The 22,472-nt window shown below is 40.8% G+C and overlaps 1 protein-coding gene and 1 long non-coding RNA gene across 2 annotated transcripts; one reads left to right on the top strand and one right to left on the bottom strand.

Moving 5' to 3' along the window:
- Positions 1-1,181: 1,181 nt before the first annotated feature.
- LOC128209741 (uncharacterized) lies at positions 1,182-6,483 on the bottom strand. Its single transcript, XM_052913923.1, has 3 exons — positions 6,355-6,483; positions 3,695-5,826; positions 1,182-1,763 (listed from the first exon to the last, which is right to left on the bottom strand). Coding segments are annotated over exons 2-3 (2,106 nt in total). The 5' UTR covers positions 5,800-5,826; positions 6,355-6,483; the 3' UTR covers positions 1,182-1,762.
- An 18-nt stretch (positions 6,484-6,501) lies between these two features.
- LOC128209742 (uncharacterized) lies at positions 6,502-21,586 on the top strand. Its single transcript, XR_008257057.1, has 4 exons — positions 6,502-6,657; positions 16,542-16,759; positions 19,773-19,913; positions 20,618-21,586. It is a non-coding gene; the product is annotated as an uncharacterized LOC128209742 (long non-coding RNA).
- The last annotated feature ends 886 nt before the right edge of the window (positions 21,587-22,472 follow it).

Genomic DNA, 22,472 nt, shown 5'->3' with positions numbered 1-22,472 from the left:
GTTTTCACATGTATTATTTTTACCTGGGTGTCAATTATTGTGATCAAGTACTTAACAGAAACTGTTATCAGTATTGTTTTGGCGAACTATCCTTCCCAAAACTTCCAAAAGGTAATAGAGTTTTCATTACAAAGTTCATCTCGGGGCAAATTTCAGCCACATCAAATGAAGTAAAATGGAAGCCATATGTTCAGTAAATGAACATTTCCTGACCTCTTCAATGCTTTGCTCCATCAATCTTGACCCCATTTTACCATTCCCAAGTCTCGAAGCACTTTCGGTGCTCTGATTTTTGGACTCTTCCGATTAGTCATACATACATAATTGCATCCAAAATAGCTTAATCAGTTTCAAATATTTCAAGTTCACTGTCTGTCATCAAATCGCCTGAGCTTCTGCAATTTATGGCGTTTTGGCCAAATATGCCATTCTTCCGTGGGTCTTTTAACCAAACATGGACTCAAATGGCATATTCAGCACCACAAGGTGCAGTTTTACACAGTTATGCATACATTTCAAGTTCTCGCAGTCCAAATTTCACCAATTTTTATCACGTGTGTATGCACGTAAGAAAAGCGGAAGTCTCTCAATTTTTAAGAAAAAATAGTTGAAAGTTGTGAACACATGGATAGGAGAATATTATGATCAAACGGAAAAGATAAATGTAATTTATAGCGATAATTTACAAAAATTAATGGGGAAATGCAATACATTTCATGGCTTAAATGACACTTAAAGAATGGAGTGTGGTCCCAAAACCGTTCCTGCAAATTCAAAAAGAACTACACTTTCGATAACTCTTACATAAATAAATACACCCAAAACTAGCAAAAGGCGTTTTACCCAAAATGCCATTCCGCCTTTTTTCTACTGAACCTGGACTGAAATGGCATTTTCATCATCAAATGGTGCTGCTCTACATATTTCTGCATACATACAACTAGATAATGGCATATTTTAATCAACCAGATAAGATGAAATTGTGAAATGCAATACATTTATGGCCAAAAATGACACTCTAAAACAAACCGTCGTATCTTAAAATTCAGTGTAGTCAATGGATTAATTGATCTCAGAAAATAGCGACACTTTATGATGGCATAACTATGACAGTTTTATTTACAAAATTACGAAGTCCTCTTCTTCAGCAGTTGTTTTCCAACACAATAATAATACATATGCATTTATAAACACATCTATTTAGTATGATATACTAGTTATGATAATACAACAGCAAAGATACACAAAGGTTTCAAACTAACTCAAGCCGGTGTAAAATCTTGCATCCGAATCAGAAGAAGTACTGTCTTGGCTAAAGTAGAATTCTATGAGCTGATAAACTTTCACTGCTTTTAGCATAGGCATATGGGTATAACAAGGTTATTTAATAATTACAGGATGTTATGGTGCTGATTTCGGCAACTTTCTGGATACGTATTGCAGCATAGATATGGATTGTTTCTACTGAGGCATGAATTGAGTGTTACACCAGTACTTTCTGTATTAAGTAGCAGTCAGGATTTCCAATTTGGATACAACAGGGTTACTGTTATCGACATCAGTTTCACTGGGAGTACTGTTATTAACATCAGTTTCACTGGTGTTACTGTTATCGACATCAGTTTCACTGGGGTTACTGTTATCGACATCAGTTTCAATGGCGTTACTGTCAAACAATTGATTATACGGGCTTCCTCACCAGCCAGCGCGTTTTGGCTTTTCTCTTTGAATTGTCTACCATCTGCGAAACGTCTAGAACAAACCTGGAATAATAAAAATATAATATAAATTGTTTTAATTGTTTTTCTCGAGACATGGTTGTCACGATGGCAGTTTCGTGTATATACGTGCGTGCGTGAGTGAGTGCGTTCGCCAAGACTGAATTTGTCCTGGATGAATCTTGACCATGCATTATAGGTTTTTCATAAAACTTGCCATGAAATTTTACCATGTTGTGGCGGCGTGTCGCGCTGAAGACCTAGGTCTGTACCTCTAAGGCCAGGGTAAAAGTTAGAGGTCAAAGGTTAAAATTATCCATGCCCGGGCTGTATTTTAACAATGCAGTATAGAATTTTTAATGGACTTGTCATGGAGGTTCACAATGATGAAGTGGTATGTCGCGTACAAGACCCAGATCAGTACCTCAAAGGTCAGGGTCAACGTTAGAGATCAAAGGTTGAAATGATCCTTTTCCGCGCTGTTTCTTTACCATGCATTAAAGGATTTTAAAAAGAAAATGCCATGAAAGCTCATCACGATAGGGCGGCGTCTCACACACTAGACCTTGGTCTGTACCTCAAAGATCAATGTCAAACTTCGAGGTTAAATTCAAAATGAGTACTGTTGATAGAACTGGACTAGACTAAGCCTTATCCGGACCATATCTTTACTACGCACTATAGGATCTGCAAAAAATATTTTAATGGAGGTTCACCATGGTTAGGTGTAGTTTCGCAGGTACACGTATTGATTAGCACCATGTTATTTAGTGTTGTAAGTACTTGGAAGAGCATAATTTCTGTGTCAAAAGCACTTTCAGCGGGCTCGAGATGTCCCCATTTCGCGTCTAGTTTATTTAACTTGACTGGGCCGAGAAAAGCGGTTTACTTGCTGTATATAAATAACTTTATGAAAACACATTATTCATAAATATTTGTATAAACCGAAAAAAACAAAAAAAAAACAAGTGTGATGTATTTTCTATCCGAATAACAGCATGTCCGCATTGTTTTTGTCCAATTATTTTATCATTCGTATGTCCATGCTTGCTTGTACAAAAATGGAATAGAAATATCAACGATTTCTTTCCAGCGCCTGGCAAAATGGATTTATTTTATTTTAAGCACACTATATGATTTGAAAAATAAGGAGTTATGGTTAATATTTTAGACCTGTACTTCTTTAGGATTTTTTTTATTTGTATTGGAAGTATCTCAAGTTCTCAATCTCCATAAGGAGCGCCTGTATTTGTTGATCTTTACACATACAAGTTCCCTGCAGTATTTATTTTTGGATTGAGGCGATGTCTTTACGTTCGTGATATCCAATAATTTAAGCGCCGAGGTTTAGTATTGGCGCAACTAATGCGTTCAATATTAATTATCTGCATAAATGCATATTGGACATCGTCACAAATTTGTCCTGTTGAGGAAAATTGTTTTTGTGATTATTCGAGCTTCTTAAAAAGGCAATAAATAACTCCTTGAAATACCTTTGTAAACAACCATGAGACATAAATAATATTATATCGACTCGACAGCATAGTTTGACTTGTGCGACAATAAATGTAACGAATTAACAGCAGTGGGGAGAAAGGCATTGTCATCTCGGCGTGTCACAATAAATGTAACACATTTACAACATCGGCCACGGAAGCATTTCAGTAACTTGGTTTGTGCGACAATAAATATAACCAAATTATTAACAAAGGGGAGTGAAATATTTGTAGTATTTACTTGCGCATCAAAACTGTGCTTTAAACAGACTTTTAAATCAATTGAAGTCAATGAAAAACATTGATTTATCAAATGGAATAACACGAACGCTTTTGACATTATTGACCTTTCATAGCGAAAAACATGCATTATGGTATAAGCAGCATGATGTAAAACACAGGGAGTAGTAGTCTTTTGGTCACTAGTTTTATAATAATATCGTTAAAAGTGATAAAACGACAAGTGAGTCGTCATCTTACTATAGTTCCTTTTGTCCAATGAAATAGGCGATTATCTTCTGCTTCAGTTCCATAGCAACAGAGTCCACCACGTCGTCCGGACAGGACAAGTACCTGTCGACCGCCGCTCTGATCTCAGCTAAAGGATCTGAACTTGAAGCGGCTTGCAAGACATCCCAAACCCCGCTACTACCACCAACCATATCAATGTACTTGCGACTTTCAGGAAAATGCGATGCGAACTGAACAAGTCCATCTGTCCATTTTTGAACGTCTTTCCCTTTGTGCGGTAGCATATTAAGCAGCCCACCAACCACCGACGCCCCAGAACGGTTTCCACTAAGGACATGTTCCGGTTTTAGTTGACTTTCACAATTACTCTCCCGTCTTGACTGTTTACCCCCGGTTTTCTCTTGTTCTTCTTTACGAAACAAATCTATAACGCCTAAAGCTGCGTTTCTGATTGGAGAAGATCCATCGGGACTCCTAGGAGCTTCATTGAAACCTCTAAGCATATCAATTAACGCATCTTCCAATCGATCAACGAAGTCCTTTCTTCCACCATCCTTCTTTAAAGCCATAACTTGCTCAAACTCATCTGGAGACAACCAGTATTCTGCCTTTTTTGCTTTATCCAATTCAAAAAAGAGTGCAATACTTCCGACAGGGTCTTTCATGATCTCGTCCACGCATGCTTCACACAGGGAATATTCCTCCTCCTGAAACCCGTCGAACATGTTGCTGTTCGTGACGAAGTAGTGGCACAGCTGTCGGTCTTTTAAGCATTTATTGATTTTGTCGAGAACGTAACGAATGCCCTGAAGAATGGAATCATCAGAAGTCCCTGTCCAAAAGCTACACGATCCATGCTTTTCAAGGGTCCAAAAAATCGCCGTCTTCACATGGTACGACTTCAGTCTAACTTCTTCACGGTTCTTAGCATTGAACCGCTTTTGGAATAAACCTTTCAAGTACGATTTCATGATAATGTAGACGGTCTTAGCGACTTCTGGCATATTCTGGCTAAGTGTTATTTCAGAAAGGTTGAAACCAAGGCAAAAATCTTTGTCTGCGGATGGATTTAATGGAGCCGATCTACATATTACGAAAACGTCGTTGTTGAATATGTCTTCAGCGATTGACTGAGATGGCCATGCAGCATGTGTCATTCTGTTTCGAAAATCAACCATGCACTGAAGTTTTCCACTTACTCGGGCTGCAGGAACAAAATCTTTGCTTGTCTTGTCATCGTAAGTTGCTTTGATCCTCTCATTACCATGATTCTCATCAATATCCATATCGTTTTCAAAGACTTCCTCATCGTCTAGATCATCTTCAAAAAGCGAAGGCCGGCTAAGCGCCTCAGATAGCATTGTGGCAAAGTAGTTAAACGACCCATGATGTTCTCCTTTAGTTCCTGGTTCCTTTACTAGTGCTACTATCTTCAGAAGTCTCTTCAATGTCTTTAAATCTTCTTGGTTTACTTTCACTTCTTTCCAACGTAGTTTTAACTGTGCTGTTATATTGGCGCAGCGTTTCCCAACATGCCTTCCTCTCGTCTTCCCTGGGAACGCGTTGTTGTCAACTACAAGGTCCCGCATTTGTAGCCTTGCTAAACCGACCTTTGAGTTTACACCAACGCTTGTCATTCGACTCTCTCTTCCTGGAACAAAATCTGCAGGCGATGTCACGATCGTATGAATCGCGCGCAATGTTGTAAACAATTGAGGATCGACAGTCCGCAAAAGCTGCGCGCAGAGATACTTCCCATCAAGCAAATGTCCACGATACCGCTCGTCAAGATGATCACCGCGCAACCAAATGTACCTAGGCGTATCTGAGCGCGGTATTATATTTGCTACTGGAATCTCCAGTCTCCCTGATACGAGAAGAAAGTCGGCGTCACCACCGTCTGTTGACCACCGCAATTTCAAGTTTTCAGCTGTACTTCCGACCAGATGGACTCGTTCTTTTCCAAAGTACCTAAGCAACTCATTTATATAATTGACATAACGGGTATGTCGTCTATCGTTGGTGTTCTGCTCTGACAATTTTAGCAAACCAGGTATTTTGTTTCTTTGATCTCCGTGTAAATACGTTTGTATTCGTGTCGTAGGTGATCCCATCTCGCTACAAATATACCGGAGAATCCTCTAAAAGAACAATACATATGTTTAACTTTACTTCATTGTAGTGAGTTATATTCATGTTAAGAATGTCTTATAATAAAAGAATCCCGCGTCTTTCTCCATGTAGTTACAACAATATTAAAAAATAGTATTAACCAATAAATGAATAATTTGGTTTTCCAATGCAGGGGTAACATGTTTCGGCAACAGATGATATTGACTCAATAGTTTGTAAATGACGCAACATTCCAAAGTTACACTGACTGACACATCGAACATATCCTAATATCCTGTTTTGTGCGCAGAAGTGCCTTTTATCAGGTAATTTCATAAGTGAATTAATCAATGCTAGTATACTGCCTTTGTACACAGTACAGTACACACGAAATATTGTAAAAACGCTCCGACATGAGTCATGGTTACTTAAGCGTAAAACCAACAAATTAGCATTCTTAATATCTTATATATTTCATGTATTTATTTACTGATTTAATTTGACTTTCTTTAAAGACTATTGGAATCAAAACAAATAAAAAAGTCTCCAAAACTCACATGGAATGTTTTCCTCTCTGCACCCAGAGTTGCTATGATAATGATCCAGCTCGAGTTGTTATAGGTTAATGCTAAACGACATCCAGTATCTGGAGGAGGCGGAGTCAAGGGCAGTTGTTTGTGTGACGTGTGCAAACGTCACAAAATCAAAATGGCTACCAAATCGATTAATGAGAATAATGTTTTTATGGCGTATGGACTATGGTCTACCGATTAAATATGCCAACGAACTAAATTTCGATTAGAAATAATCGAAAACGTCTTCCTTTGTCAATGCCAAAGATAGTAGATTTGAATAACCAGGTATTAAATTACATTGTAATATAAATTCGAGGTATTATGTAAACAGTAAAGCATGTCGTCGAGCGCATATTTAAATTATCATCTAAATTCATCGGTTTGACAATTCATGGCAAACTAATATTAACTTATTATCTCTGTAATAGTGTATAGAAATATTGTAGAAGGTCACTATATGTAGAGCTCCGGTCTAGATCGCACAGTTCTAGTGTGTTCCTGGCAAACTAATATTAACTTATTATCTCTGTAATAGTGTATAGAAATATTGTAGAAGGTCACTATATGTAGAGCTCCGGTCTAGATCGCACAGTTCTAGTGTGTTCCTATTATGCGTTTGCTAGGACAACAAGTCAAGTGGTTGAAATAAACAAAAGCCAGCAAGCCCTGCAGTTGTTAATTAACATAAGCCATCAAGCCCTGCACTTGTAAAATGTCATCCAGGCTTGCGCAAATTCTTGATTCTATATTGCCTCGTATACATGCCCCTATTATGTGTCTGGTAGCCGGAGGTCACTATATATTCACCCTGACCTAGTATGTCCCTATAATGTGTCAACTAGGGCGACAACCAGTATCCAGAAGTCACTTTGTAGTCAACTTTGACAAAGTATCTCCCTATTATGTGTCTCCTTAGGCGACAACCAGTATCCGGAGGTCACTATGTATCCAGCTCTGTCCTAGTTTGTCTCTATAATGTGTTGACTGGGGCGACAACCGTTATCTGGAGTTCACTATGTATTCATCTCTGAGCTAGTATGTCCCTATTTTGTGTCTACTTGGGCGACAACCAATATCCGGAGGTCACTATTTATCCAGCTCTGACCTAGTATGTCCCTATAATGTCTCTACTAGGGCGACAACCAGTATCCGGAGGTCACAATGTATTCCTCTCTGACCTAGTATGTCCCTTAAATGTGTCTACTAGGGCGACAATCAGTATCCGGAGGTTACTATGTATCCAGCTCTGTCCTAGTTTGTCCCTATAATGTGTCTACTAGGTCGACAACCAGTATCCGGAGGTCACTATATATTCATCTCTTACCTAGTATGTCCCTATAATGTGTCTACTAGGGCGACGACCGGTATCCGATGGTCACTATGTATTCATCCCTGTCCTAGTATGTCCCTATAATGTGTCTACTAGGACGACAACCAGTATCCGTAGTCACTATGTGTCCGGCTTTCACCTAGTATGTCCCTATAATGTGTCTACTAGGGCGACAACCGGTATCCGGTGGTCACTATGTATTCATCCCTGTCCTAGTATGTCCCTAAAATGTGTCTACTAGGGCGACAACCAGTATCCGGAGTCACTATATATTCATCTCTTACCTAGTATGTCCCTTTAATGTGTCTTCTAGGGCGACAACCAGTATCCGGTGGTCACTATTTATCCAGCTCTGACCTAGTATGTCCCTAAAATATGTCTACAAGGGCGACAACCAGTATCCGGAGGTCACTATGAATCCGGCTCTGACCTAGTATGTCCCTATAATGTGTCTACTCGGGCGACAACCAGTATCCGGAGGTCACTATGTATCCAGCTCTGACCTAGTATGTCCCTATAATGAGTCTACTAGGGCGACAACCAGTATCCGGAGGTCACTATCTATCCGGCTCTGACCTAGTATATCACTATAATTGACCTAGTTTGTCCCTATTATGTGTCTGCTAGGGTGACAACCAGTATCCGGAGGTCACTATATATTCATCTCTTACCTAGTATGCCCCTATAATGTGTCTACTAGGGCGACAACCAGTATCCGGAGGTCACTATGAATCCGGCTCTGACCTAGTTTGTCCCTATAATGTGTCTACTAGGGCGACAACCAGTATCCGGAGGTCACTATGTATCCAGCTCTGACCTAGTATGTCCCTATAATGTGTCTACTAGGGTGACAACCAGTATCAGGAGGTCACTATCTATCCGGCTCTGACCTAGTTTGTCCCTATAATGTGTCTACTAGGGCGACAACCGGTATCCAGAGGTCACTAAGTATTCAGCTCTGACCTAGTATATGTCTACAAGGGGGACAACCAGTATCTGGAGGTCACTATGTATACGGCGCTGTCCTAGTATTTCCCTATTATATGTCTACAAGGGCCACAACCAGTATCCGGAGGTCACTATGTATTCATCTCTTACCTAGTATGTCCCTATAATGTGTCTATTAGGGCGACAACCAGTATCCGGAGGTCACTATGTATTCATCCCTGACCTAGTATGTCCCTATAATGTGTCTACTAAGGCGACAACCAGTATCCGGTGGTCACTATTTATCCAGCTCTGACCTAGTATGTCCCTAAAATATGTCTACAAGGGCGACAACCAGTATCCGGAGGTCACTATGAATCCGGCTCTGACCTAGTATGTCCCTATAATGTGTCTACTCGGGCGACAACCAGTATCCGGAGGTCACTATGTATCCAGCTCTGACCTAGTATGTCCCTATAATGAGTCTACTAGGGCGACAACCAGTATCCGGAGGTCACTATCTATCCGGCTCTGACCTAGTATATCACTATAATTGACCTAGTTTGTCCCTATTATGTGTCTGCTAGGGTGACAACCAGTATCCGGAGGTCACTATATATTCATCTCTTACCTAGTATGCCCCTATAATGTGTCTACTAGGGCGACAACCAGTATCCGGAGGTCACTATGAATCCGGCTCTGACCTAGTTTGTCCCTATAATGTGTCTACAAGGGCGACAACCAGTATCCGGAGGTCACTATGTATCCAGCTCTGACCTAGTATGTCCCTATAATGTGTCTACTAGGGTGACAACCAGTATCAGGAGGTCACTATCTATCCGGCTCTGACCTAGTTTGTCCCTATAATGTGTCTACTAGGGCGACAACCGGTATCCAGAGGTCACTAAGTATTCAGCTCTGACCTAGTATATGTCTACAAGGGCGACAACCAGTATCTGGAGGTCACTATGTATACGGCGCTGTCCTAGTATTACCCTATAATATGTCTACAAGGGCGACAACCAGTATCCGGAGGTCACTATGTATTCATCTCTTACCTAGTATGTCCCTATAATGTGTCTATTAGGGCGACAACCAGTATCCGGAGGTCACTATGTATTCATCCCTGACCTAGTATGTCCCTATAATGTGTCTACTAAGGCGACAACCAGTATCCGGTGGTCACTATTTATCCAGCTCTGACCTAGTATGTCCCTAAAATATGTCTACAAGGGCGACAACCAGTATCTGGAGGTCACTATGAATCCGGCTCTGACCTAGTATGTCCCTATAATGTGTCTACTCAGGCGACAACCAGTATCCGGAGGTCACTATGTATCCAGCTCTGACCTAGTATGTCCCTATAATGAGTCTACTAGGGCGACAACCAGTATCCGGAGGTCACTATCTATCCGGCTCTGACATAGTATATCACTATAATTGACCTAGTTTGTCCCTATTATGTGTCTGCTAGGGTGACAACCAGTATCCGGAGGTCACTATATATTCATCTCTTACCTAGTATGCCCCTATAATGTGTCTACTAGGGCGACAACCAGTATCCGGAGGTCACTATGAATCCGGCTCTGACCTAGTTTGTCCCTATAATGTGTCTACTAGGGCGACAACCAGTATCCGGAGGTCACTATGTATCCAGCTCTTACCTAGTATGCCCCTATAATGTGTCTACTAGGGCGACAACCAGTATCCGGAGGTCACTATGAATCCGGCTCTGACCTAGTTTGTCCCTATAATGTGTCTACTAGGGCGACAACCGGTATCCAGAGGTCACTAAGTATTCAGCTCTGACCTAGTATATGTCTACAAGGGCGGCAACCAGTATCCGGAGGTCACTATGTATACGGCGCTGTCCTAGTATTTCCCTATAATATGTCTACTAGGGCGACAACCAGTATCCGGAGGTCACTATGTATTCATCTCTTACCTAGTATGTCCCTATAATGTGTCTACTAGGGCGACAACCAGTATCCGGAGGTCACTATGTATCCAACTCTGACCTAGTTTGTCCCTATTATGTGTCTACTAGGGCGACAACCAGTATCCGGAGGTCACTATGTATTCATCTCTTACCTACTATGTCCCTATAATATGTCTACTAGGGCGACAACCAGTATCCGGAGGTCACTATGTATTCATCTCTTACCTAGTATGTCCCTATAATGTGTCTACTCGGGCGACAACCAGTATCCGGAGGTCACTATGTATCCAGCTCTGACCTAGTATGTCCCTATAATGAGTCTACTAGGGCGACAACCAGTATCCGGAGGTCACTATCTATCCGGCTCTGACCTAGTATATCACTATAATTGACCTAGTTTGTCCCTATTATGTGTCTGCTAGGGTGACAACCAGTATCCGGAGGTCAGTATCCTGAGGTCACTATATATTCATCTCTTACCTAGTATGCCCCTATAATGTGTCTACTAGGGCGACAACCAGTATCCGGAGGTCACTATGAATCCGGCTCTGACCTAGTTTGTCCCTATAATGTGTCTACTAGGGCGACAACCAGTATCCGGAGGTCACTATGTATCCAGCTCTGACCTAGTATGTCCCTATAATGTGTCTACTAGGGTGACAACCAGTATCAGGAGGTCACTATCTCTCCGGCTCTGACCTAGTTTGTCCCTATAATGTGTCTACTAGGGCGACAACCGGTATCCAGAGGTCACTAAGTATTCAGCTCTGACCTAGTATATGTCTACAAGGGCGACAACCAGTATCTGGAGGTCACTATGTATACGGCGCTGTCCTAGTATTTCCCTATAATATGTCTACAAGGGCGACAACCAGTATCCGGAGGTCACTATGTATTCATCTCTTACCTAGTATGTCCCTATAATGTGTCTATTAGGGCGACAACCAGTATCCGGAGGTCACTATGTATTCATCCCTGACCTAGTATGTCCCTATAATGTGTCTACTAAGGCGACAACCAGTATCCGGTGGTCACTATTTATCCAGCTATGACCTAGTATGTCCCTAAAATATGTCTACAAGGGCGACAACCAGTATCCGGAGGTCACTATGAATCCGGCTCTGACCTAGTATGTCCCTATAATGTGTCTACTCGGGCGACAACCAGTATCCGGAGGTCACTATGTATCCAGCTCTGACCTAGTATGTCCCTATAATGAGTCTACTAGGGCGACAACCAGTATCCGGAGGTCACTATCTATCCGGCTCTGACCTAGTATATCACTATAATTGACCTAGTTTGTCCCTATTATGTGTCTGCTAGGGTGACAACCAGTATCCGGAGGTCACTATATATTCATCTCTTACCTAGTATGCCCCTATAATGTGTCTACTAGGGCGACAACCAGTATCCGGAGGTCACTATGAATCCGGCTCTGACCTAGTTTGTCCCTATAATGTGTCTACTAGGGCGACAACCAGTATCCGGAGGTCACTATGTATCCAGCTCTGACCTAGTATGTCCCTATAATGTGTCTACTAGGGTGACAACCAGTATCAGGAGGTCACTATCTATCCGGCTCTGACCTAGTTTGTCCCTATAATGTGTCTACTAGGGCGACAACCGGTATCCAGAGGTCACTAAGTATTCAGCTCTGACCTAGTATATGTCTACAAGGGCGACAACCAGTATCTGGAGGTCACTATGTATACGGCGCTGTCCTAGTATTTCCCTATAATATGTCTACAAGGGCGACAACCAGTATCCGGAGGTCACTATGTATTCATCTCTTACCTAGTATGTCCCTATAATGTGTCTATTAGGGGCGACAACCAGTATCCGGAGGTCACTATGTATTCATCCCTGACCTAGTATGTCCCTATAATGTGTCTACTAAGGCGACAACCAGTATCCGGTGGTCACTATTTATCCAGCTCTGACCTAGTATGTCCCTAAAATATGTCTACAAGGGCGACAACAAGTATCCGGAGGTCACTATGAATCCGGCTCTGACCTAGTATGTCCCTATAATGTGTCTACTCGGGCGACAACCAGTATCCGGAGGTCACTATGTATCCAGCTCTGACCTAGTATGTCCCTATAATGAGTCTACTAGGGCGACAACCAGTATCCGGAGGTCACTATCTATCCGGCTCTGACCTAGTATATCACTATAATTGACCTAGTTTGTCCCTATTATGTGTCTGCTAGGGTGACAACCAGTATCCGGAGGTCACTATATATTCATCTCTTACCTAGTATGCCCCTGTAATGTGTCTACTAGGGCGACAACCAGTATCCGGAGGTCACTATGAATCCGGCTCTGACCTAGTTTGTCCCTATAATGTGTCTACTAGGGCGACAACCAGTATCCGGAGGTCACTATGTATCCAGCTCTTACCTAGTATGCCCCTATAATGTGTCTACTAGGGCGACAACCAGTATCCGGAGGTCACTATGAATCCGGCTCTGACCTAGTTTGTCCCTATAATGTGTCTACTAGGGCGACAACCGGTATCCAGAGGTCACTAAGTATTCAGCTCTGACCTAGTATATGTCTACAAGGGCGGCAACCAGTATCCGGAGGTCACTATGTATACGGCGCTGTCCTAGTATTTCCCTATAATATGTCTACTAGGGCGACAACCAGTATCCGGAGGTCACTATGTATTCATCTCTTACCTAGTATGTCCCTATAATGTGTCTATAAGGGCGACAACCAGTATCCGGAGGTCACTATGTATCCAACTCTGACCTAGTATGTCCCTATAATGTGTCTACTAGGGCGACAACCAGTATCCGGAGGTCACTATGTATTCATCTCTTACCTACTATGTCCCTATAATATGTCTACTAGGGCGACAACCAGTATCCGGAGGTCACTATGTATTCATCTCTTACCTAGTATGTCCCTATAATGTGTCTACTAGGGCGACAACCAGTATCCGGAGGTCACTATGTATCCAGCTCTGACCTAGTATGTCCCTATAATGAGTCTACTAGGGCGACAACCAGTATCCGGAGGTCACTATCTATCCGGCTCTGACCTAGTATATCACTATAATTGACCTAGTTTGTCCCTATTATGTGTCTGCTAGGGTGACAACCAGTATCCGGAGGTCAGTATCCGGAGGTCACTATATATTCATCTCTTACCTAGTATGCCCCTATAATGTGTCTACTAGGGCGACAACCAGTATCCGGAGGTCACTATGAATCCGGCTCTGACCTAGTTTGTCCCTATAATGTGTCTACTAGGGCGACAACCAGTATCCGGAGGTCACTATGTATCCAGCTCTGACCTAGTATGTCCCTATAATGTGTCTACTAGGGTGACAACCAGTATCAGGAGGTCACTATCTATCCGGCTCTGACCTAGTTTGTCCCTATAATGTGTCTACTAGGGCGACAACCGGTATCCAGAGGTCACTAAGTATTCAGCTCTGACCTAGTATATGTCTACAAGGGCGACAACCAGTATCTGGAGGTCACTATGTATACTGCGCTGTCCTAGTATTTCCCTATAATATGTCTACAAGGGCGACAACCTTTATCCGGAGGTCACTATGTATTCATCTCTTACCTAGTATGTCCCTATAATGTGTCTATTAGGGCGACTACCAGTATCCAGAGGTCACTATGTATTCATCCCTGACCTAGTATGTCCCTATAATGTGTCTACTAAGGCGACAACCAGTATCCGGTGGTCACTATTTATCCAGCTCTGACCTAGTATGTCCCTAAAATATGTCTACAAGGGCGACAACCAGTATCCGGAGGTCACTATGAATCCGGCTCTGACCTAGTATGTCCCTATAATGAGTCTACTAGGACGACAACCAGTATCCAGATGTATTCATCTCTTACCTAGTATGTCCCTATAATGTGTCTACTAGGGCGACAACCAGTATCCGGAGATCACTATGTATTAATTTCTGACCTAGTATGTCCCTATAATGTGTTAGTAGGACGACAACCAGTATCCGGGGGTCACTATTTATCCAGCTCTGACCTAGAATGTCACTAAAATATGTCTACTAGGGCGACAACCAGTATCCGGAGGTCACTATGTATTCATCTCTGACCTAGTATGTGTCTACTAGGGCGACAACCAGTATCCGGAGGTCACTATGTATTCATCTCTGACCTAGTATGTGTCTACTAGGGCGACAACCAGTATCCGGAGGTCACTATGTATTCATCTCTTACCTAGTATATCACTAAAATATGTCTACTAGGGCGACAACCAGTATCCGGAGGTCACTATGTATTCATCTCTGACCTATAATGAGTCTACTAGGGCGACAACCAGTATCCGGAGGTCACTATGTATTCATCTCTGACCTAGTATGTGTCTACTAGGGCGACAACCAGTATTCGGAGGTCACTATGTATTCATCTCTTACCTAGTATGTCCCTATAATATGTCTACTAGGGTAACAGCCGTTATCCGGAGGTCACTATGTATTCATCCCTGACCTAGTATGTCCCTATAATGTGTCTACTAAGGCGACAACAAGTATCCGGAGGTCACTATTTATCCAGCTCTGTCCTAGTATGTCCCTATTATGTGTCTACTAGGGCGACAACCAGTATCCGGAGGTCACTATTTATCCAGCTCTGTCCTAGTTTGTCCCATAATGTGTCTACTAGGGCGACAACCAGTATCCGGAGGTCACTATGTATCCAGCGCTGTCCTAGTTTGTCCCATAATGTGTCTACTAGGGCGACAACCAGTATCAGGAGGTCACTATGTATCCAGCTCTGTCCTAGTTTGTCCCTATAATGTGTCTACTAGGGCGACAACCAGTATCCGGAGGTCACTATGTATCCAGCTCTGTCCTAGTTTGTCCCTATAATGTGTCTACTAGGGCGACAACCAGTATCCGGAGGTCACTATGTATCCAGCTCTGTCCTAGTTTGTCCCTATAATGTGTCTACTAGGGCGACAACCAGTATCCGGAGGTCACTATGTATCCATCTCTTACCTAGTATGTCCCTATAATGTGTCTACTAGGGCGACAACCGTTATCCGGAGGTCACTATGTATCCATCTCTTACCTAGTACATGTGTATGTCCCTATAATATGTCTACTAGGGCGACAACCGGTATCCGGAGGTCACTATGTATCCATCTCTTACCTAGTATGTCCCTATAATATGTCTACTAGGGCGACAACCGGTATCGGGAGGTCACTATGTATCCATCTCTTACCTAGTATTTCCCTATAATGTGTCTACTAGGGTTGACAACCGGTATCCGGAGGTCACTATGTATCCATCTCTTACCTAGTTTGTCCCTATAATGTGTCTACTAGGGCGACAACCGGTATCCGGAGGTCACTATGTATCCATCTCTTACCTAGTATGTCCCTATAATGTGTCTACTAGGGCGACAACCAGTAACCGGAGGTCACTATGTATCCAGCTCTGACCTAGTATGTCCCTATAATGTGTCTACTAGGGCGACAACCAGTATCCGGAGTCACTATATATTCATCTCTTACCTAGTATGTCCCTTTAATGTGTCTACTAGGGCGACAACCAGTATCCGGAGGTCACTATGTAGTCATCTCTGACTTAGTATGTGTCTACTAGGGCGACAACCAGTATCCGGAGGTCACTATGTATTCAGCTCTGTCCTAGTTTGTCCCTATAATGTGTCTACTAGGGTGACAATTATTATGTGTTTCATTTGGCGACAACCAGTATCCGGAGGTCACTCTTCCTCTCTGGCCTAGTATGTCCCTAATGTGTTGACTAGGGTGACAACCAGTATCCGGAGGTCACTATGTATTCCTCTCTGGCCTAGTATGTCCCTGATATGTTGACTAGGGTGACAACAAGTCACTTTATGTTTGGTTAGTGCTCACTAAGCCGGACAAGTAGGTACTTTGATTTTCTCCACAACACAAGACCACACTCTAGTTAAAGTTAAATGTTAACAAGCTTTTGCTATTACTCATTTTGCAGTTGGACACATTTGTTTGAAGTTGTGGATCTTGAGACTCTGGAGCAACTCTCGTTGGGTCATGATGGTAGGGGACACAGGGCTGGCTTTTTTGTGGAGATGGTTGTTGTCACAGAAAGGAGCGAGGACAAGTCACACATAAGGCACGTGTTCCAGTGCGGCCCCTGGCTGGACTCGCACAACGATAACTGCCACATGGAGACGATGCTGAGAATGATTGGTAAGTACTTGGCTGAGAATGATTAGTACATACTTGGCTCAGAATGTACTTGGCTGTGAATTATTTATAGACCTCTCCTCAGAATGATTGGTACACACTTTGTTGAGAATCATTGGTATGTACTTGGCTTAAACTATTTGGCACATACATTGTTTAAAATGATCAGTACTTACTAGACTCAAAATGTTATTTATAAAGATTATGCGCTGTTCTTGCGTAAGAAACGTTGTTTAATTTTGTAGTGTACTGTTCTTCGAAAATTTTGTGATGCTTTGATGGAATTAAAAAATAATGTTTTAGTGAATAAAAGTAAAAACGTTCAGATGTCATTAACACAAAAAACAACCATCAACAAAGGAAAAGAAAAAATCCAGTTCACACTTAATAAACTTTTATTTCAAAAACCATTTCAACTGAAAGTTACCAAAAACAAAACAAAACTGAAAGTTTGAGGTAGATCACCACCTTTTGATTAAAAGTAAATCAGGCATTTGGCATGATTCATCGTCTAGTGGACCTCTACAAAGATTGTTCAAATTATGGCCCTGTGGTCAAAATTGGCCCCGCCCCTGGGCGGTCATGGGTTTTCTCTATATGTTTGTATTAAAAAAAATAAAAAATCTCCTCTGAACTTACGTTGCTTAGAGCTTAGAGATTTGGCTTGATTCATCGTCTAGTGGACCTCTACAAAGATTGTTCAAATTATGGCCTTGGGGTCAAAATTGGCCCCGCCCAGGGGGTTAGGGTATTCTCTATATGTTTATAGTTAAAACTTCAAAAATCTTCTCCTCTGAACTTACTTGGACTAGAGCTTAGATATTTGGCATGATTCATCGTCTAGTGGACCTCTACAAAGATTGTTAAAATTATGGCCTTGGGGTCAAAATTGGCCCCACTCCCTTCGGGGGTCATGGGTTTTCTCTATATGTTTATAGTGAAAATTTCAAAAATCATCTCCTCTGAACTTACGTGGCTTAGAGCTTAGATATTTGGCATGATTCATCGTCTAGTGGACCTCTACAAAGTTTGTTCAAATTATGGCCCTGGGGTCAAAATTGGCCACACCCCGGGGCTGATGGGTTTTCTCTATATGTGTTATAGTGAAAACTTAAAAAATCTTCTCCGAACTCACAAAGACAAGTAACGTCTTAATTTAAACTGGATAACATATTTAGTACACATACCAATTTTCAATATATAGATACACAAGTAAAATCAAGTAGTGACAAGAGCTTAGATATTTGGCATGATATATCATATGGTTGACTTGTACCAATATTGTTCAATCTTTGGCCCTGGGGTCAAAAAATGGCCCCACCCGGGCGGTCATGGGTTTCCTTACATATGTATATGATGAAAACTTATAAAATCTTCTTCTCCGAAACCAAAAGGCGAAGGCCTTAAATATTTGGTATGAAGCATTGTTTATCGGACCACTATTAAGATTGTTCAAACTTTAGCCCTGGGGTCAAAATTGGCCATGCCCCGTGTTCATAGGCTTAGGTTTTCAATATTTTTATATAGTCTTATATAATAAAACTTTAAAAATCCTCTTCTCCAAAATATAAGACCTAGAGCTTTCATATTTGGTATATAGTGTTACCTAGTGGACCTACACCAAAGGTATTCAAATTATTGTCCCGGGGTCAAATTGGCCTTGCTCAGGGGTCATTTGTTTTTACATTGTCTTGTCACTTAAACATCTTTTCCTCTGAAAGTAAAGGTCAGAATGACTCCATACTTGATATGTAGCATCCTTACATGGTCCTCTCTCAACTTTGTTCAAATGGTTTTGTTTGGCCCCTTTTAGGGGTCACCAGAGCAAAAAATAGAAAAACCTTTAAACAACTTGATCTTATTAACTGCTTGATGGATCTTCAAGTCTGAAGCATCCTAGCATGGGCCTCTGTCAGGTCTTTTCAAATAATTTTGTTTGGCCCCTTTTAAGGGCCACCAGAGCTAAAATTAGTAAAAAAAACTGAACATTTTCTTCGCATGAACCCCTTGATAGATCTTCAGCAAATTTGGTTTGAAGTGTCCTTGCATGGACCTCTCATAAATTTGTTCACATAATTTTGTTTGGCCCGGTTGCCATGGCAACCTAAAGGAAAATGTCAACAATTGGTTATAATCATCTTCTTCTCCTAAACCGCTTTGACAATTTTGATGAAACTTCATAGGAATGATCCTTGTTTGGTGCTTTTTCAAAATTGTTCAAAGAAATTAATTCCATGTAGAACTCTGGTTGCCATGGCAACCTGAATGAAAATATAGGCTGTCGTGTCCGCGCTGTGACTTACTCTTATATGGACAGATTTTAAAATGACTTGCCATATGTTTTCGACATACCAAGACAACGTGTCGTGTGCAAGACCCATGTCCCTACCTCTAAGGTGAAAGATACACTAAGTGTTTATTCACAATAGAATGCTGAATATGAGGACATAAAGAGTGTTGGCTGTCATTTAGTATGATTGTTTTTTTTTCTATGCTCAGAGGCAATTTAATATAACTTGCAGTATGTAGTTGACACATAAAGGCAAGATCAACTTTTTATGTACTTGTTCATAGATCAATGTCACATTGGGGGGCATTTGTCACATACTTTGACAGCTCTTGTTCAGTATTCTTTGAGAAACAAGCTATATTAATAACAAAGGTTAAACTCTTTCAATCAGGTGAGCGATTTAGGGCCATCATGGCCCTCTTGTTTATAGTTTTACATTTCAACTCAAGCAGATGAATGTTGAACCAAGATCGTTTGATTTTACTGTACATACCATATTTATACATACATGTTTATTATACACTCTGCCCATTTGGCTGTTTATTAAATAATAATAAGTCCAATGTAACACCTGATACATGTGTACAGAATCTATATTATACTCCTGCTTAACATAGTGAATTATTTTAATCAAGTACATATCACATTGACTTTCCCGGTTGCAAAATATTTAATATCATAATAGCGTTAGAGAAACAGCAATGAAACTTTGCACTTATTTTATAGGAAAAAGGCCAGACAACAGTGCAGGGCACACAATGATTCCAAAAATAGTATATGACACTTATGATCTTCACTTGGCTGTCACAGAGAGCCAAGAGAGCCATACAACATAGTGGATTTGGTCCTATTGATGATGATGAACAGGTACATTTGTTGACTTGGCTTACTGAATTTGATAACATTTATGTGTAGATTTGGCTTTTGTTATCCTTTGTGTAAGAGTTTTTAGTTCTAAAATTATTAGGATAAATGCTATCTGATCCTTCTAAGGCAAATATATGTGTCTTATTAGTATCCTATTTTTAGCTCGACTATTCGAAGAATAAGGAGAGCTATCCTAGTCACCCAAGCGTCGGCGTAACCACTTATGTTAAAGTTTGCGTACCACCTCAAATATTTTCAAAGTCCATTGACATATGGCTTTGAAACTTTGCACACTTGTTCACCATCATGCCCCCAACCTGTACACATGAGGGGGTAACCCCATCAAGCATTTTGACAAAATTATGCCCCTTTTTCTACTTAGAATTTATGTTAAAGTTTGCGTACCACCTCAAATATTTTCCAATTCAATTTATGTAAATATCTCGGCACATCATGTTAATTGCATTGAAATCTAATCTAACAGTGGAAATAACTGTTTTGGTCTGTGTATTCCTTGGTCTTTAAAAATAGTGTGATACTAAGAAAGTTTTATTTGGTTAATTTTTTTCTATAAGATTTTGTAGGAAATGAAAATGCAAAAGTTATAAAGTAAAGATATGATTGTTATTGAATATTATTAATTATAACTGTTATGTTCTGAAAGTCTAAATTCTTATGTAATCTACATATTTTATGTCCAACAGGTGTGAGGTGCACTAAGGAGGAGATTGAGGTCATCATTCATAAGGAGTTTCAGAGCTATCGAAAGGACATACCAAAGTGAATCCATTTAATGATTAATGTCGTAATTTCCCTTTTTAACGGAGAGTGAAACTCAAGGAGGATTTAAACCAGTTAATAGCGCCAAACCTCATGCTTGCCGGGCACCAAAAATATTAAAGGAATGATCTTTTGTGCATTATTAGCAGTGAAATCATTTTACATTTATCGATGCTAAGGAAATCAGTTTCTTACATATCAAAAATGTATTTATTTTGTCTTTGCTCATTGACATATATTACCTATTTTTCGGCATGAAATTTGATTTTTTCTTAAATTGTCCATTTGTTGTTGCATGTTTGCATGGTTTATATGATAATAAACACCATGCATAATTGTTTACCATATGAATTAAATTAATTGAAGTTAAAGGCAAACAAGAAGGCAAACAAGAAGGCAAACAAGGAAACAGGTACTTTTACTGTTTACCATAACAATGTGTGTGTGTGTGTGTGTGTGTGTGTGCGTGTGTGCGTGTGTGTGCGTGTGTGCGTGTGTGTGTGTGTGTGTGTGTCTGTGTGCTTCGTCTACCTTTTATTCCTTTGTATGTTATCTGCCTCCTTTTATCTGTGTGTGAGTGGGTGTGTATATAAGCACATGTGCGTGCGTGATCTCCCTCTAAATCAGTGTGTGTACATGCTTGTTCTACCGCTATATGTTTCTTTGCTTGTGCTTATGCATGCTTCTTCTACCTCTCTAACTGGAGGTGTATGTTCTATTCCTCTGTTGCCCTTAGTGTGTCTGTTATATCTATTTCTATTCGTTCATCTTTTTTTCTCCCTCTATCTTCCTCAGTCTCGTGTTGCCATTCACAGTCTATCATATATGTTATAACTTGATACCTGATTGTATAAATATTATGTATAAAACCAATAAAATGATATAACGTTGTACTATTTGCAATTGTATTTCATCACTTGGCCATTTGCATAAGATTTAAGGTTCATGATTGCTTCTTGGTTGTCACCAAAAAGAGCAATATTAGGGAAACATTTAGCCTCCCTACTTGGAGTTAAGGTGTACACCATTTCACCAGATTAAAAACGTATAAGTACGGACCCATGAACAGCATCATTTTAAACAAAAATGATAAGGCCCTTTTAAGGGGTATGAAGTGATGGTAATACTACAGTTGCTGATGGACAGACGGACAAAATGTTAATAGAATAATGCCATACATTTATTGACACCACACTCAATTACCACATTGTAAGAACAAATGTCCTCGGTAAACCTCTTAACTATCGAGTCAAAGATGAGCCTATCTAGACCTGTCTACTGCTTGTCGCCTTATTGAAAGCATAATAGAGACATTCTAGTCTTTGTATATGTAATGACCTCAGTCTTCTTGCTCTCTCCTGAGAAGAAATTAATGCGGACGATCTAGTCTCGAACTGAACAAATAATAACATCCGTCTACTGTGTCCCCCTAATAGGCATAGGTACATTAAAGGGAAATACTAGACGTGAGCTGATCATAAAGTGACATCCACCTGCAGGTTGAAGCCATAGGAGACATACTTTTATAATGACATACCAGACCTCAGCTGAACATATTGTGACATCCGCCAATTGGTTGTCGCCTTGCACAATACATTAAAGAGACATTCCAGGCTTAAACTGTAAATAGAATGTCGCATGGGAAGACTCTAATACGGAAGCTATAGTCTTTAACTAATTTCACAATGACCTCCGCCTACTGGTTTTTGTCCTAATAGGCTCATAATATGGACATACGAGACTTCAGCTAAACAATGACCTCCGCCTTCTGGTTGTCTT

The sequence above is a fragment of the Mya arenaria genome, chromosome 11 (genome assembly GCF_026914265.1).
Source record: "Mya arenaria isolate MELC-2E11 chromosome 11, ASM2691426v1".
NCBI lineage: Eukaryota > Metazoa > Mollusca > Bivalvia > Myida > Myidae > Mya > Mya arenaria.
This window is presented reverse-complemented; position numbering and strand designations above follow the sequence as displayed.

Bases quoted from the DNA above. Each gene is read 5' to 3' on its own strand.
- LOC128209741 (XM_052913923.1), bottom strand. From the start codon at position 5,799: ATGGGATCACCTACGACACGAATACAAACGTATTTACACGGAGATCAA.